This window comes from Microtus ochrogaster, linkage group LG8, assembly GCF_000317375.1.
Source record: "Microtus ochrogaster isolate Prairie Vole_2 linkage group LG8, MicOch1.0, whole genome shotgun sequence".
In the NCBI taxonomy this organism is placed as follows: Eukaryota; Metazoa; Chordata; class Mammalia; order Rodentia; family Cricetidae; genus Microtus; species Microtus ochrogaster.
The window spans coordinates 24,128,800-24,145,419 of NC_022033.1; the positions used below are offsets into that span (position 1 = coordinate 24,128,800).

Below are 16,620 nucleotides of genomic sequence, written 5' to 3' on the forward strand. Positions count from 1 at the left end.
TCAGGTGCTGTGGACTGAGCCAGGGAAACAATAGTCAGCAGAGACAGAACTTCAACCCAGGACTGTGTAGCTCTAAATTTCATGAAGCCACTGCTTGGGACTAAGGAGCGTGGATTCTAGTTTCCTGTCCCTTGAAGGAACTTGGACTTTTACTCCCAGCTTTCTTTCAAGAAGATCCGTGTCATTCTTAAAGAAAGGCTTTAGGTACCAAGATACAAATAATCACCTTCAACCTGAAATTACAGAATGTGGGAGTCCAGATGTGTAAACTCTCCAAACTGGCCCTGTAGCCCTGTCTCAGACTAACTCAAGCTCTAATGAGCCTTGCCTCAGAAGTCCTCAGCTCTGGGGTGGGAAGACAAGGTTTATCCATTTGACTTTGAAACTGGGTAGTCAGGTAGTCCTTTTTCTGGGAGCAAAGAAGTACCAACTCACCCGTAACCATTCTGAGATGAAAAGGGGTTTAATTTGCTGAGGTCCAATGCATTCAAAGCTCCTAGAATGTTGTTCTTGGCTAATGCCCAATCCGTGGTTTTTTGAAGAGATCCCACATCTAGGTTCTGAAGGACATCTGTCAAAACAGTCATCAATGAGTGCCTGCACCACTAAGGAAGGAGCTCCCATCCTCCTGGCCTCAGGGAAGTCAGTTTCCCTGTGCTGTGTCAAGCAGTCTCTGCATCAGGTCAGTGAGGGAGGGATTGCCACCATCTCCACTATGCAGAAGAGAAACCCGAGACTCCTAAGGTTAGGAAATGTGTCTACAGAGATGGCTCCATGCACTGATTCTAGGTTGTCCTAATACTAATACGTATTGAGCATTTATAAAAAAAAAAAAGCAATCAAGCAGTTGAAGTTGATTGTGTACACCTGTTTTCAATCAAGCAGTTGAAGTTGATTGTGTACACCTGTTTTCAGGGATGACTTAAGGATCTGTCCTTTTTAGTGAGATGCTCACAAGGGTTTGAAAAACTTAAACAATTGAGAGAATAAACTAAGAAATGGAATAATCTAGAACCAAGAAAAAACATAGAGGGAGAAAACTGCTCCAGCCAGTAAAAATGAGAAACAGGTATTCCCAAAGATGGATTGGAATCAGGCCCAGAGAAAATAAATTGACATTGGAGGAAGAGGGCAGAGCACCCTAACAGAAGATCTCAGAGAACAGCTAGGGAATTAATGAAATGAATGGCGCGTGCCAGAGGTGTGTGCAAAGTGTGAGGGATGATTGTGCAGAAAATTATCTCTACTGTGAAAATAAGTGATCCCAGCTTAGGGACAAACAAAATGAAGCAACAACAATCCCTTATTTTCAAGAGGATACATGGCTTAAAATGCTGCCTTGGAATATTTATTGTAACACAATAATGCTACTAATTTCTCCACATTTTGTAACCTGTTTCATTTCTTTGTGTGGAAAGCATTTGGATAAGAAACTTGATGTTGTATATGTTTTGTCCCAGTTTTACTGTGACGTTTTAGTTTATTCTCCAGCTTTAGCTGCTGAAATGAAATCGCACAACCGTGAAGACTAAGACAAACCTTTGTTTCTGAAGAAAGCTTTCCTGTCTGTATTGTGTATCTTTTCTATGGAAAATATTTCACTTCTTCCTTTAAGAATGTTTGCAATGTGTGTGTGTGTGCACATGTGTGTATGTGTGCGCGTATGTGCATGCATGCATGTGTGTGTATTTGTACTTGATTTTTTAAAAGAGAAGTATTCATATATGACCATATACTTTCTGTGTTCTCCATGCAGTCATGAGACTGGAGAGATGGCTCAGCATTAGAGAACTTGCTGCTTTTGCAGAAGACCAGAGTACCATTCCCAACACCCATGTGGAATGGCTCATAACCATGTGTACCTCATGGGGATCTGACACCCTTTTCTGGCTTCTGGGGGCACACAGACAGATATATACAGAGGGACACATACATACAATTGAAAATAAATATTAAGAACACTTTTAGTCACACAGATGTAAACACAATAATTCTACTCGGCTCTGTGCTGACAGAATCTACCCAAGATAATGATGCAGCTAGCATTGCTTAGACAACCCCATCGTGCCATACAACTCCCTAGGTAACCTTCAACCTGACACCCTTTTCTCTCTGCTGCAGTTCCCCAGCTGTGGAATGCGAGGATGGCTCTTAGGTAACTTTCAAAGATGAAAGTTTCATCTTTGAAAATTACCTAAGCATTGGCAAGGTTTGAAGGCAGTGTGTGCAGAGCTTTCCTGTCCCTATAGGAACTGCTTGCTAGTTAGCCCAGTTCTTCTACGGCAGAAAACAGAGGCGCAATTAAGTAGAAGGTTAAGAAGTTTATGAACATCCAAGCCAGGTGGGTTGATGTCACTTCCAGCCAGTCAATGAAGACCAATAAGAAAATGTCAAACTAACTACAGAAACATATTCTAATAATTTTGACACACACTATAGTTAAAACGCGCAAACCAGTAGTAAAGATGAGAAAAATGGGAGGATGATTAGTGTAGTAGTAGGAAGACCGCTTGTTCATTTCCTGGCTGCCCAGACTCCGGAAATAACCACACAGAAACTGTATTAATTAAATCTCTGCTTGGTCCATTCGCTCTAACTTCTTATTGGCTAACTCTTACATATTAATTTAACCCATTTCTATTAGTTTATATTTTATCACAAGGCTCATGGCCTACCAGCAAGGTTCTAGCGTGTCTGTCTCCAGCAGCAGCTCCATGGCTTTTTCCCTGACTCTGCCTTCTTTCTCCCAGCATTCAGTTTAGTTTTCCCCACCTAGTTCTGTTCTACCCTATCAGCCAAGCCAGTTTCTTTGTCAACCAATGGTATTCACAGCATACAGAGGGAAATCCCACAACAGGTTAGGATTAGAGAAATGGAAAGTGAGATGAGTTACATCTGCTCATCTCTGATGATAGCAAACCAGTTAATGCTGTCCATATTAGTGCTTAAAATGAAGCACGGTTGGGGGACAGGCTCCCACAGATTGCTAGAGAAAGTGGGATAGGTACCATTACTTAAGATATACATACTATTTAAAATTTTGAAATCTCATTTTGGTGAATTTATTCTGTATATATATTGGCAAGACTCTATTAGGATGTAATGTCATGACACTGTTTATTTCTAATATGATAAGTAAGTGCTGTACGTTTCTCAGTAAGATGCCCATAGAAGACAACACTGCCTCCTCCCAGCAGCCTCTGCTATTGCAGGCATAGTGTTTATTAGGGCTACTCCTAGGACCAGCAGGCAGATGGGACCTATGTTGACTCACCTCCAACAGTACTTGCAACGTCCAAATCCTTCACAACATTTCCAACGTCCAAATCCTTCACAACATTTCCAACGTCCAAATCCTTCACAGCATTTCCAATGTCCAAATCCTTCACAACGTTTCCTAAGTCACCCAAAAGTGAGTCTGACGTTCCAATGAGCAGACCACAAAGGACAACAAGGCTCCCAAGTTGGAACATCTTTGATGCTGATACCTGGATGGTCATAGAAGGAAGAAGAGTGAACAGGAACCTACAGTGAACTCCTGTTCATCTCATGCTTAACCTTCCTACAAGACAGATGTGATTCTGTTCACAATAGGTAAGAAATAAAACCAGCAGAGATGCCCACCCTCAGAAGAGGATAGAGAAAGTGAGACCAAGTACACAATGGAATTTTATTCTGTCATAACAAAAAAAAATGAAATCATGGAACTGGAGCCATTGTGCTTAGCAAAATTGGCCAGATTCAGAAAGGTAAACACCCTATTTTCTGCCACATGCAAATGAATTTCCAGTTTGTATATGTATGTTTGTATACATATGCGTGTGCATTGACTGTGTGAGGTCATAAAATAAGGAGACTATGAGAGGAAAAGAAAAAGTCTTGAGGGAAGATGGGGGAAAGAGCATGTAATACACATGACATGAAAGTAAAAGGAGGAAAGCCATTAGCAAGGAGTGGGGATGGGAAGGACAGCAGGGGAGGGAAAGAGACAAGAACTAAGTATGTAGGAAAAAGCCACAGTAAGCCCATCAATTTGTATGGTGAATTTAAAAAGTTAGAAACATAATTAAATACAATTATAACTTAATAAAATAAGGAAGCAGGGCAGGGAAGGTAGAGAAACTTTAGAGACACGGTCAGGGAGTGGGGGGGGCTTGGAAAACCAATCAACTCTAGCCTTTGCTCTTATTTATTTATTTTTATTAATTAATTTATTTATTAAAGATTTCTGTCTCTTCCCCACCACCGCTTCCCATTTCCCTCCCCCTCCCCCAACCAAGTCCCCCTCCCTCGTCAGCCCAAAGAGCCATCAGGGTTCCCTGCCCTGTGGGAAGTCCATAGCCTTTGCTCTTTATGCACGGGACCTTTGTGCTAGCTGCCTTCTCTGTTTGAAATAGATTTCCTCTTCATTTTGCCGTCTAAATCTGTTTTGTAGAGTCAGTGAAACTTCACACCTTCCATGAAGCTAATTCCAGGTCCCTCCCCAGAAACCAGATTGAGGCTCCCACTACCATGACTCCACCAAGCTTGGTACAACACTATCTTTAGGGAAATAAGTATGGCTTGTGTCACCGTTAAGCCTAGACCCCGGTAAGAAGCCTTTCTCCATACACTAAGACAAGTCATTGATGAATAAAATCTGAACAGTAAACAGAACCCACAAGAACCTAGGCTGTCACTAGTCTGACACAATGTCATCTGTGTCTTCAAATTTGTTAGTCTAAACTTCCCTGACACAAACAGGGCCTTCCTTCTGCTTCTTGCCCCCAAAGCCTCCTGCAACCCCCGGCATACGGGTCACTCTAGGAGAACTCATACTCACAGATCGGAGAAGGATGCACAGGGAATGCTTGCTTCTCTCTAGGGTTGCAGGGGTGACAGTGGCCCTTATATTGTGATGGCAGGATGAGATGCAACCCCAGTTTCTAGGATGGTTCAAGGAGACTCCAACGAAAATACCTAAGGTTAGCCAAGTTATTCCAACCCAAAGGTCACCCAGGATGCTTGAGTGGCAGTGATGGACCTTGTGCCAACACCAAGGCCCCAAGTTGTTGAACCTGAGGCTGCCAACAAGGGGTAACAACAATTCAGTGAGTGCTGGGAAGAAGACTCAGAATGTATCCATGGAAGAATACTCTGTTGAGAAGGCTCCTAGTGTTTGTCAAGGCTAGCCCATAATTTGATAACTCATAGAGGAGAAACCACCAGCTTTGGTTGATCAATGAGCACAGTAGAATTGTGGCTCTCGTGTTGCTCTACCCACCCTCCCAGGCGCGCTCCCTCTCTCTGAGAGCTCCAGTCACCCTCCTGAACTGTCAGCCACTGTGGTGCTTTCTGTTAGAGGCAATAACGAAGTTCCTCTTTCATCTTGCTGACAGAATTATTTCTATTATAAACCAGCTGCCTATGCGATTTTGTTTAATCTACCCTCAAGGGTAGAAAATACCAACAGCTACAAATTAAAAGGAGAAAAATAAGTGAGTTCACGACCATGGCGAGTGTTTCTTCCTTACAGAGCCAACAAGGATGGTTGAATGATTGACCAATATCAGCCATGTTTATAGTGTGACTGTGTGACACACGTTACCATTGGGCAGGAGGTAGATGATGTGTGAATGTACAAGTCAGGATGCTTGTGGACTGAGAGGGAGGAATCCAGTTCCTCTGATTTAAGAGAATAAGCCAAGGAAGTTAAGGAGAACTGATTTGAGATGAAAGCTCACAAACTTTAACTGGTGTTGCAAGGAACCGCTTGTTCGTCCCGGCCACCCAGAACTGAAATAATAGCACAGAAACTGTATTAATTAAATCACTGCTTGGCCCATTAGCTCTAGCTTCTTATTGGCTAACTTTATATATTACTTTAACCCATTTCTAATAATCTGCGCATCACCACGAGGTCATGGGCTACCAGCAAGGTTTCAGCATGTCTATCTCTGGCAGCGGATCCATGGCATCCCTCTTGGCCCTTCTTTGTTCCAGCATTCAGTTCTGTCTTCCCTGCCGACCTAAGTTCTGCCCTATCAACAGGCCAAGGCAGTTTCTTTATTCATTAATGCTAATCACAGCACACAGAGGGGACTCCAATATCACCTCCCCTTTTCTATTTAAATAAAAAGGAAGGTTTTTTAACTTTAATATAGTAAAATTACACATAACAAAACAGTTATCAAGCAAAAATTACAGTTACAATATTTCTATTTACTTAATCTTTTATCATAACTAAGGAAAACTATAACTATAACTATCTATCTATTCTTCAACTCTATCAAAGACTCCAGAAGGATACAATATTACCTAAGTAAACAGGAAGTGCATTGTAAGCAACTTTCTTTATTATTATTATTATTATTACAAATTTTCACCTCCTCCCCTCCTCCCATTTCCCTTCTCCTCCCCCCATTCCTTCTACCCCCCTCTCAAGTCCAAAGAGCAGTCAGGGTTCCCTGCACTGTGGGAAGTCCAAGGTCCTCCCTCCTCCATCCAGGTCTAGGAAGGTGAGGATCCAAACAGACTAGGTTCCCACAAAGCCAGTATATGGAGTCGAATCAAAACCCAGTGCCATTGTCCTTGGCTTCTCAGCAGCCCTCATTGTCAGCCACGTTCAGAGAGACTGGTTTGATCACATGCTCCATCAGTCCCAGTCCAGCTGGCCTTGGTGAGTTCCCATTGGATCGGCCCCATCGTCACCGTCACAGTGGGTGGGCGCACCCCTTGCGGCCCTGACTTCCTTACTCATGTTCTCTCTCCCTCTGCTCCTCATTTGGACCTTGGGAGCTCAGTCCAGTGTTCCAATGTGGGTCTCTGTCTCTATCTCCATCCATCGCCAGATGAAGGTTCTATGGTGATATGCAAGATATTCATCAGTGTGGCTATAGTATAGGGCCAGTTCAGGCTCCTTCTCCTCAGCTGCTCAAGGAACAAGCTGGGGACATCTCCTTGGACACCTGAGAACCCTTCTAGAGTCCAGTCTCTTGCCAACCATCAAATGTCTCCCTCAATTAAGATATATACATATATACTTCCCTGCTTCCATATCCACTCCTCCTCCATCCCAACTGTCCCATTCCCCCATGCTCTCCCCATCTTCCCCTTCTCACTCCTCTCTCTCCATCTCTCCTTACCCCTGTCCCACCCCCACGCCCAAACTCTCTATTTTTGCTTGGAAATCTTGTATACTTCCAATATCCAGGAGGATAACTACATGTTTCTTTTTTTTTGGGGGGGGGGTTCACCTTCTATTTAGCTTCTCTAGGATCATCACACCTGTCAGAATGGCTAAAATCAAAAACACCAATGATAGCCTTTGCTGGAGAGGATGTGGAGTAAGGGGAACACTCATCCATTGCTGGTGGAAATGTAAACTTGTGCAACCACTTTGGAAAACAGTGTGGTGGTTTCTCAGGAAATTCGGTATCAACCTACCCCAGGATCCAGCAACACCACTCCTGAGAATATACCCAAGAGATGCCCTATCATATTACAAAAGCATTTGTTCAACTATGTTCATAGCAGCATTATTTGTAATAGCCAGAACCTGGAAACAACCTAGATGCCCCTCAATGGAAGAATGGATAAAGAAAGTGTGGAATATATACGCATTAGAGTACTACTCAGAGGTAAAAAACAATGACATCTTGAATTTTGCATGCAAATGGATGGAAATAAAGAACATTATCCTGAGTGAGGTAACCCAGACCCAAAAAGATGAATATGGTATGTACTCACTCATTAGTGGATTCTAGCCATAAATAAAGGACATTGAGCCTATAATTCATGATCCTAGAGAAGCTAAGTAAGCAACTTTCAAAACTCTAGAATTGACAGATATCTCGCTACCTGGACAGTCACCACAGTTCTTCTGTACTGTTGGGGCATCCATCTTCAGCATACAGGTCTATAGTATCCAGTAGACTTTTCCACAAAGCAGGAAATTTCAAAGACAGTTCTGCCTCTATTGCAGTTTGCCGTCACTTTCTTCTGTATCCTGCAGAATGTCTCACAGGCTCTTTCATGAAGCAGGAACCCCCAAATGGTGTAGGATGTGTTGCTTTCATTGGTTGAGTAAAGAGACTGCCTTGGCCTTTTGATAGGGCAGAAACTTAGGTAGGTGGAAAAGACAGAACTGGATGCTGGGAAGGAGAGCAGAGTCAGGCAGTCGCCATGCTTCTCCTGCCTAAGACGGACATGGTTAGACTCATGCCGGTAAGCCACGACCTCGTGGTGACATACAGATTATTAGAAATGGGTTGACTCAAGATGTGAGAGTTAGCTGTAAGAGGCTAGAGATTATGGGCCAAGCAGTAATTTAATTAATACAGTTTCTGTGTAATTATTTTGGTTGTAAGCTAGCCGGGCGGGATGGGACAAAGGGGCCCCATGCTCAATACTACACCCGAAGGATCATCTCACCTTTAGGCGAGTTCAGCAGTCATTTCTCTATGGATCCTGTATGTCCAGTTCATCTAACAAACTCCAAAAGGAGCCTCTTCAATGCCCACCTTCCTCTTGAAGTAGACTGGTGCTGCCAGGAGCAGATGTGTCTCACTGTCATAAAATGTCCTAAAGTTTTAAAACATCTAAATGCCATATTCTTGAGAGATGGGTCAGTGGGATAGGCACTTGCTCCACAGGCCTAATGACCAATGCTTGTTCTCCAAAGTCCACAGAATGGCAGAAAGAGGGAGCAATTCCTGATGGTTGTCCTTTGAGCTCAATGGGTATACAGTCACACATGTATCTGCACTCACACATGAACATCATACGCACACAAGCACAAAATAATAGAAACAAAAATAAAAGACTTATGTCATTGTGGACTCTGACAGAAGTTGGTATATGGCTCCCCAGGATGTCAGTGGCAGAAATAGTTGAACAATAGGATTCAAGGGTGACCTCCATCTCATATCTGGTGAGCTCCATCTCACATCTGGTGAGCTCACCCCACTATGAATTTCAGATCCCCAGCTCTACCTCCAAACCCTGTGGCTGTGTGGCTCATGTGCACAGCTCTTCTGAGTGTGAACTGCAGAAGCACAAACCTCTATAGGCAGACAATTGGCAATGATTTCTGCCCTTTATTTGCCACCCGGAACTGTCTTGCTTCATCTTGTTCTACCTCCCAACAACCTTGAAGGAGGTTCAGACAGGAAGGGGCTTTGGTGAGATGGGAAGGCAGGGTCTTACCCCAACAGAACACAGTCTCCTGGGGTCAGCAGTGATCAGTACTCTTCCTAGAGATGGATATAGCCATTTGCCGGCTGTCTGACCTTCAGGTTAGATACACTTCTTTCCTGAGCCTGCAAGTCATTAGGAGGCAGATTTGAGAGCCTTGAGAGCCTCATTTTCCAGTGGAAAAAACCAGATTTCTGAAAGGCCCACGGGTGTAAGGTCATACAGGGACAGAAATCCAGTGCCTGGGTCTTTCCTACATCAGACTGCAGCCAGTTGGCAGGGCAGGACTGTTCCTAGGCTTGTATGTCCTGTTTTCCACAGGTCCCATTGTTTGAATTGGTCACCAAGCCCTGAGGCCATCTCAAGCCAGAATAACAGAGAAACAAGTGGGGTGGTGGTGGGTGGTGGTAGGAGTAACACAGAACTGGGACACTGTGACTTAGCAAGCCCAGCAAATGATATTATGACCTTGTGATTCTGATAGTTACGGTAATCATATTTCTACTGTGGCCTTGCTATGTCTCGCTTCTGTATGCAAAACTCCTTCCTGTCTCCCTGTCACCGTGTTCCACAAACTGTTCCCAGTTGAGATGAAGGTCATGCTGAAATCTCCTTTAGAGGGTTTTTTCTCCCCATCCCAGGAACACAGCCTGGGGTGATGGATTTGGAGTGGTGACCTCAGGCCTGTTGATGGGTCAGCCCTAGTTCACCAGCCCTAGTTCACCTAGGTTAATTAACAACTTGTACCTAGATGTTCTTGGAATTATATGAAGGGAAGTGACTGGAGCATCATGAGGGTGGTGAGGGGACTTTGAGGGATCAGATCAAAGCTTGTCACTGGGACCAGGAGGACCTGGGTTCAAATCACTCCTTCCACTGCTTGGCTGTGTGACCTGGGATGGGGTTTCTTCCTTCTTCTCTGTGAAGTGAAACTGGAAACTGCACCTCACCTCCCTGCTGTTCACGTGCAGAGAAACACATGTGAATGTGCTCACACTGGGCTGGCTGCACACACAGCTGACAGTACTGTCTGCAGTTACGTTACATAGCTCACTTAATGGGCTCTTGTTGGGGAGAGTTTGGACTGTCCGAGGCCATCCCAGGTCTATGCTGGCTGCTCTGAGTTACCTTGGGAAAAATATCCCTCTTTGTATACAGGAAGTCTTCTAGAATGTAAAGTACTTTTCTGCTGGGGACAAAAACTGGGCCCATAAGGGTCGTGGAATAAATTTCTCATTGAAAATATTCAGTGAGGCATTAAGGATTATCTGTCCCAGGCTAGGATTTCCTATCCCTGACATGACTGCTAATCCCAGTCATTGCAACTTCCTGGTCCCAATGATTCCAGCACTTAAGCAATGAGCTGGTATTTGTTCCCAAACACATCTCAGCTCCCTGTCGGTAAAAGGCTACTGAGACCAGAGAGGCCAAGCTGTAATACTGGGGCCACACAAGAACCAGGATAGGCTGAAGTTTAGGGATTCTGCTCCCTAGACTTTCCTTGCCTATAAGGACAGAACAGCCCCCAGACCCTCCTCACAGGACAGAAGACTCTATCCTAAAACACCGCACACCAATGCAATGTCCTTTTGCATTTTGTCTGAAACACCACCCACCAATGCAATGTCCTTTTGCACTTTTGCAAGTTCTCTATTGCTGAGCTACAACTCAGCTGCAATGTTTTTTAGAAAGGAGGAAGAGAGAGACTGAGGCAGAGAGAGGCGGAGAAAGAAAGATAATTCATCTGCTTTACCCTAGTTCTCACATTAGAGCCACCAGCAGGGAAGTCTTTGCACATAAGATAAACAAAAGTAACAAAAAATCAAGCACATACAATTTTATCACAACTAAAAGCAGCACTTGGTTAAACTCTATAATCTTAGAGTCTAAAGATTTTTCACTTAACTTTCAGGAATGCCAATCTTACATGGTGAAATATTATTTATACACATAAAACACTGGGCTTAGAGAGATGGCTCAGCAGCAAAGAGCCTTTACTGCTTTGCAAAGGTCCAGAATTTGATTCTCAGGACCCATAATACAGTTCAGAACTGCTTGTAACTTCCTGTCCCAGGGGATATCAAACTCTCCTCTGATCTCCTCAGGGAACTGCACACACATGATGCACATAAACACATGCAAACAAAGACACTTACACATAAAATAAATACATCTTAAAAACAAACACCAAAACGTTGCCCTGGTCTTGAATTTGGGTTACAAAAAGCCCTTCAGGCCTTGGCTTGGAAGCTGGGAACTAACCAAAGGTCTTGCCCACTCTCAACCAGGGTTTGATTCTTCTTGTGTTGTGGATTGTTCCTTGAGCATTTGCTGAAAGCTCTCAAAGAAACCAGAAAGTTGACCTAGAAAGACTTTTTAGGTGGGTCTGTGTCCTCCGAGCTTCTGGATAGCTAAGTGTCTTGCTTTTTCTGTCTTTGTCTTTAGAGCTGGAACCTGAGCTACAGCTGGGGACAACTGTTTGTGGGAGAAAAGAAGGGTGAAAAAAAAGAAAAAGCAAGGTGATAAAATGGAGGGGGAGGAGAGATTGACAGGGAGCATGTGAGGAAGGAAAGTAGAGAGTGAAGGAAAAGAAGAGGGAAGAGCTATTGAAATGAAGAAGAGGAAGAAGAGATAGTGAAAGGGGGCAAGTAGAAACTGAGTAAGAGACAATGAGAGTGGGAAGAGCTGTGTCCTGAGAGTAAAGATGCTAAGGGTTGGACCCCACTGTTATTGAACTCTCTGTATCTTCCATGGGGTCCTGACAGTTTATTGCCCATGGCAGACTGGTTAGCTGCTCCCACAGGGAGGATAGGGTGGGTGACCCCTAGCCAGGGCCAGCTGATTGCTGGCCTCCATGAACTTGACTCAAGGTTTTTGTCCTATAATCTCTTTGCTTTCACTGTATCACCTTCCAGGTCCTTCCTGGGGCACTGAACCTGCCTTTATGCATCTGTCTGTCCTTTCTTCCATTTGTTCGTCCCAATGTGTCCTACACTGGACCCCTGATCCTCTTGATAACTGTATGTCAGCTTCTACTTGATGCTGGTATTGCGTTGGAGTTAATGATGAAAACTCGTAAGTTCTTGTCTCTATGGGGCCCTTTCAGGGCAGTCAATGAGTCCCAGTAGTCAGCTTTCCACTGAAGGTAAGCTCCTGAGTCTATCTAGCACCCTGTCTCCATAGAAGAGGAGATCAGTGATGGAGAAGGGTCATTGTGTAGAGGTGAACAGCCAGACAGAAAGACAAATGCTGTGCAACCTTATATTCAGGTATGATCTGAAAATGACAGCACTCAAATACATAGAGAACAAAATGGGGTTACATGGGCAGAGAACAAAATGTTGGATGCCAGGGCAAATGTGGGGATGGGAAATCAGAAATGGAGATTAGAATACAAAATCCCAGGTCTGTGGGATGTGCAGGTCTAGATATGTAGTGTACCATAAGAGGTAACAGGATTCCATTCCAGGTGGGAGTTGTTTAAGGCAAAATGTCCTCACACTCACAGCACTAGAGAAACCAGATGTTTTATTAACACATTGTTGCTGTGGGATAACCATTCTGTACACTGTAAATATTTGTTGTTCTCATTGATTGATAATAAAAGCTTCTTTGGCCTATAGCAAGGTGGAATATAGCTAGACGGGAAAGCCCAACTGAATACAGGAAGAAAGAATGGTGGAGTCAAGAGATTTGAGCAGCTGACCAAGAAACAGCGTGCCAACAGACCAGTAAAGGCCATGTCCACATGGCAATGCATAGATTAATAGAAATAGGTTAGTTTAAATGTAAGAGCTAGTTAGTAATAATCCTAAATAATAGGTAAAAATAGTCTGCTTTATTATGCTCTACCACCATACACTAAGCTAAGCTACATCAGCAGTTGTGGTGATATTTTGTTTGTGCTGTAACAAATAAAATTTGGCTGACGATCGGAGTGTAGAGTTAGCCACACTATCTAGGTGAATGACATCTTGAATTTGCTGAAACAGTATTTTAACTTGACAGTTACTAGTTCCAATGCAGGGGACAGTTTCTATGACCTGAAGAGCTTTAAAGATGTAATGACTGTCAGTATATAAAATAAATGCATCATTTGCAGAATTTTAGCTTCTCTAGCCAGCCAGCAGGCAAGTCTCCTGCAGGTAGGCTTTCTCCAACAGCCCTACCCCATCAATTAGACCCTGTAAACTTCAAGTCCCACTCTGCCCCCAAACCCTTCTATAACCTCAGAGGAACTCTAAAGCACAGGCTACAACTACACAGAGAGGGCCAAGAGAGAAACTGAAGCACAGGCTGTGGTTGTACAGAGTGGACTAAGAGAGTAAACCAAGAGAGCTGGCCAAAAGAGACCTCAGCAGCTCACTGAGACATAGACAGGGACATTACAGAGCAGACCAAGAACAGTTCCCAAACACACAGACAGCAACTGCAAAAATTGGATCAAGAGGCAAAGACAGTGCCAGTACCAATTGGAGAAAGAGATGGATAGGTGCCAATGTATGAATTTATTAAACAACCTAAAAAGAAACATGGTAATACCAGAACCCAGTGGTCATACAACAGAAAGACTGGATCATGCTAGCCCAGAAGAAGCAGTAGAAAATGGTTTTAAATGTAACTCTATGAGGATGATGGAGGTTTTTAAAGAGGAAATGAAAAGTTCCCTTAAAGAAATGGAGGAAGAGAAAAACAAAAATTGGAAGAAATAAATAAACCTCTTAAAGAAAACCAAGAATAAACAATCAAACAGGTGAAGCAAACAATTCAAACAGTTCAAGACTGAAGACTGAAAGAGAGGCAATAAAGAAAACACAAACTGAAGGAATGCTAGAGATGGAAAATCTGGGTAAATGAATGGGAACTACAGAGGCAAGCATAAGCAACAGAATACAAAAGATGGAAGAGAGAATCTCAGGTGGAAGATACAGTAAAGAAAATAGATCCATTGGTTAAAGAAAACGTTAAATCCAAAATATCTTAACACAAAACATTCAGGAAATCTGGGACATCATAAAAAAAAAACCAAACCTAAGAATAATAGGGATAGATGAAGAACTCCTGCTCAAAGACACAGAAAATATATTCAACAAAATCATAGAAGAAAACTTTCCCAATTTAAAAAAGGACATCCCTATGAAGGTACAAGAAGCTTACAGAACACCAAATATACTGGATCAAAGAATTAAACTCCCCCTGCCATATAATAATCAAAACACAAAACATACAGAATAAAGAATTTTAAGAGCTGCAAAGGAAAAAGGCCAAGTAACGCATAAAGGCAGACCTATCAGAATTACACCCAACTGCTCAATGGAAACCATGAAGTCAGAAGGTCCTGGACAGATGTGCTGCAGATACTAAGAGACCATGGATACAAGCCCAGATTACTATACCCAGTAAAGCTTTCAATCACCATCAGTGGAGAAAACAAGATATTCTGTGAAAAAACCAGATTAATCAATACCTATTAACAAATCCAGCTCGACAGGAAAGTACTAGAATGAAAATTCCAACCCAAGGAAGGTAACTGTACCCACAGTAACACAGGCAACAGATAACCTCACACCAGCAAACCCCAAAGAAGGGAAACACACAAACACTATCAATAAAAAATAACAAGAATTAACAATCACTGGTCATGAATATCTCTTAATATCAGTGAACTCAATTCACCTATAAAAAGACATGGCTAAGAGAACAGATATAAAAGCAGGAATCATCCTTCTGTTGTATACAAGAAACACACCTCAACCTCAAAGACAGATACAACCTCAGAGTAAAGAGTTGGGAAAAGATTTTCCAATTAAAAGCACCTAAGAAACAAACTGGTATAGCTATCCTAATGTCTAACAAAATAGACTTCAAACGAAATCAATCAGAAAAGATGGAGAAAGATACTTTATACTCATCAAAACAAAGATCCATCAAGATGAAGTCTTAGTCTTGAACATCTATGCTCCAAATACAAGAGCACCCACTGTTGGGGACTGTGGATCCCCAAGCCCTGAATTTCCTGTGACCCCTGCCTGCCAGAGTAAACAATTTGTTTTCCTATGTTTGCAGCTGCTCTGAGCAAACAACTTGTTTTACAGCTGCTCTGAGCATGAGCGGTCCTGATGGCAGGGGAGTGGTTTCTGGTGGGCTTGCAGCTGAGGGTTAGGGCATGGCTATTAGTCAGGGAAAAGCACTATATAAGCTGGAACACAATAAAGAGGGCATTCTTGGAGTATTCTTGGTGTTACCCATGTCTCTGTGTGTCTCTGTGTGTTTCGATCTCCAGGCCCTTGCCCAGCTCGTGAATTGTACAGTAGCACGTAGCACATAGAGCAGGCATTGTGCTATAACCCACATGTAAAAAGAAATATTAGTAAAGCTTAAATTATACATCAAACCCCACACACTAATAATAGGAGACTCCAACACTGCACTCTTCCCAATGGACAGGTAAACCAGACAGAAACTTAACAGATATAAGAGAATCAACAGATGTCATGACTCAAGTAGACTTAACAGATATCTACAGAACATTTCACCCAAACACAAAAAAATACCTTCTTCTCAGCACCTCATGGAACTTTCTCAAATATTGACCACATACTCAGCAACAAAGCAAATCTAAACAGATACAAAAGAAATTGGAATAACCCCCTGTATCTTATCTTATATTATTTAAACTGTGGTTTAAAGTTAGAATTTAACAACAACACGAATTGGAGAAAGCCTACAATCTTATGGAAATTGAACAGTGCTCAATGGAACCACCCCTGAGTCAAGGAAGAAATAAAGCAAGAAATTTAAGGCTTCCTAGAATTCAACAAAAATGAAGGTACAACGTGTGCAAACCTATGGGATGCTAAGAAAGCAATGCTAAGAGGAAAGTCCATAGCACTAAGTGCCTGCATAAAGAAAGTGGAGAAATCTTACACTAGCGACTTACCAGCACACCTGGAAGCCCTAGAGCAAAAGAAGCAGACTCACCTGGGAGGAGTGGACAACAGAAAATAGCCAAATTGAGGGCTGAAATCAGTAAAATAGAAAAAGAAAACAATACAAAGAATTAATGAAACAAATAGCTGTTTCTTTGAGAAAATCAAGATAGACAAACCCTTATCCAAACTAATCAAAAGGCAGAGAGAGAACATCCGAATTAACAAAATCAGAAATGAAAAGGGAGGCATAACAATAGACACCAAGGAAATCCAGAGAATTGTTAGTACAAAAACCTGAACTCCACAATTGGAAAATGTAAAAGAAATGGACAATTTTCTGGATAGATACCACATACCAAAATTAAATTAAGACCACCTGGACAATTTAAATAGACCTATAACCTGCAAGAAAATAGAAGCTGTCCTCAAAAACTAAAATTATACAATGGAAAAAAGAAAGCATCTTCAACAAATGGGGCTGGCATAGTTGAATGCCAACATGTAGAAGAATGCA

General features: G+C 42.6%; 1 protein-coding gene across 1 annotated transcript in view; it reads right to left on the reverse strand.

Moving 5' to 3' along the window:
* Bpifa2 (BPI fold containing family A member 2) overlaps positions 1–3,473 on the reverse strand; it is an 8,598-nt gene extending 5,125 nt beyond the window's left edge. The window contains exons 1-2 of the mRNA XM_013352107.1: positions 3,336–3,473; positions 436–560 (exon numbers count right to left, since the gene is read on the reverse strand). Of these exons, the coding sequence (XP_013207561.1) occupies positions 436–560; positions 3,336–3,473 (263 nt within the window). The remainder of the gene's footprint in view (positions 1–435; positions 561–3,335) is intronic.
* Between the last annotated feature and the right edge of the window lie 13,147 nt (positions 3,474–16,620).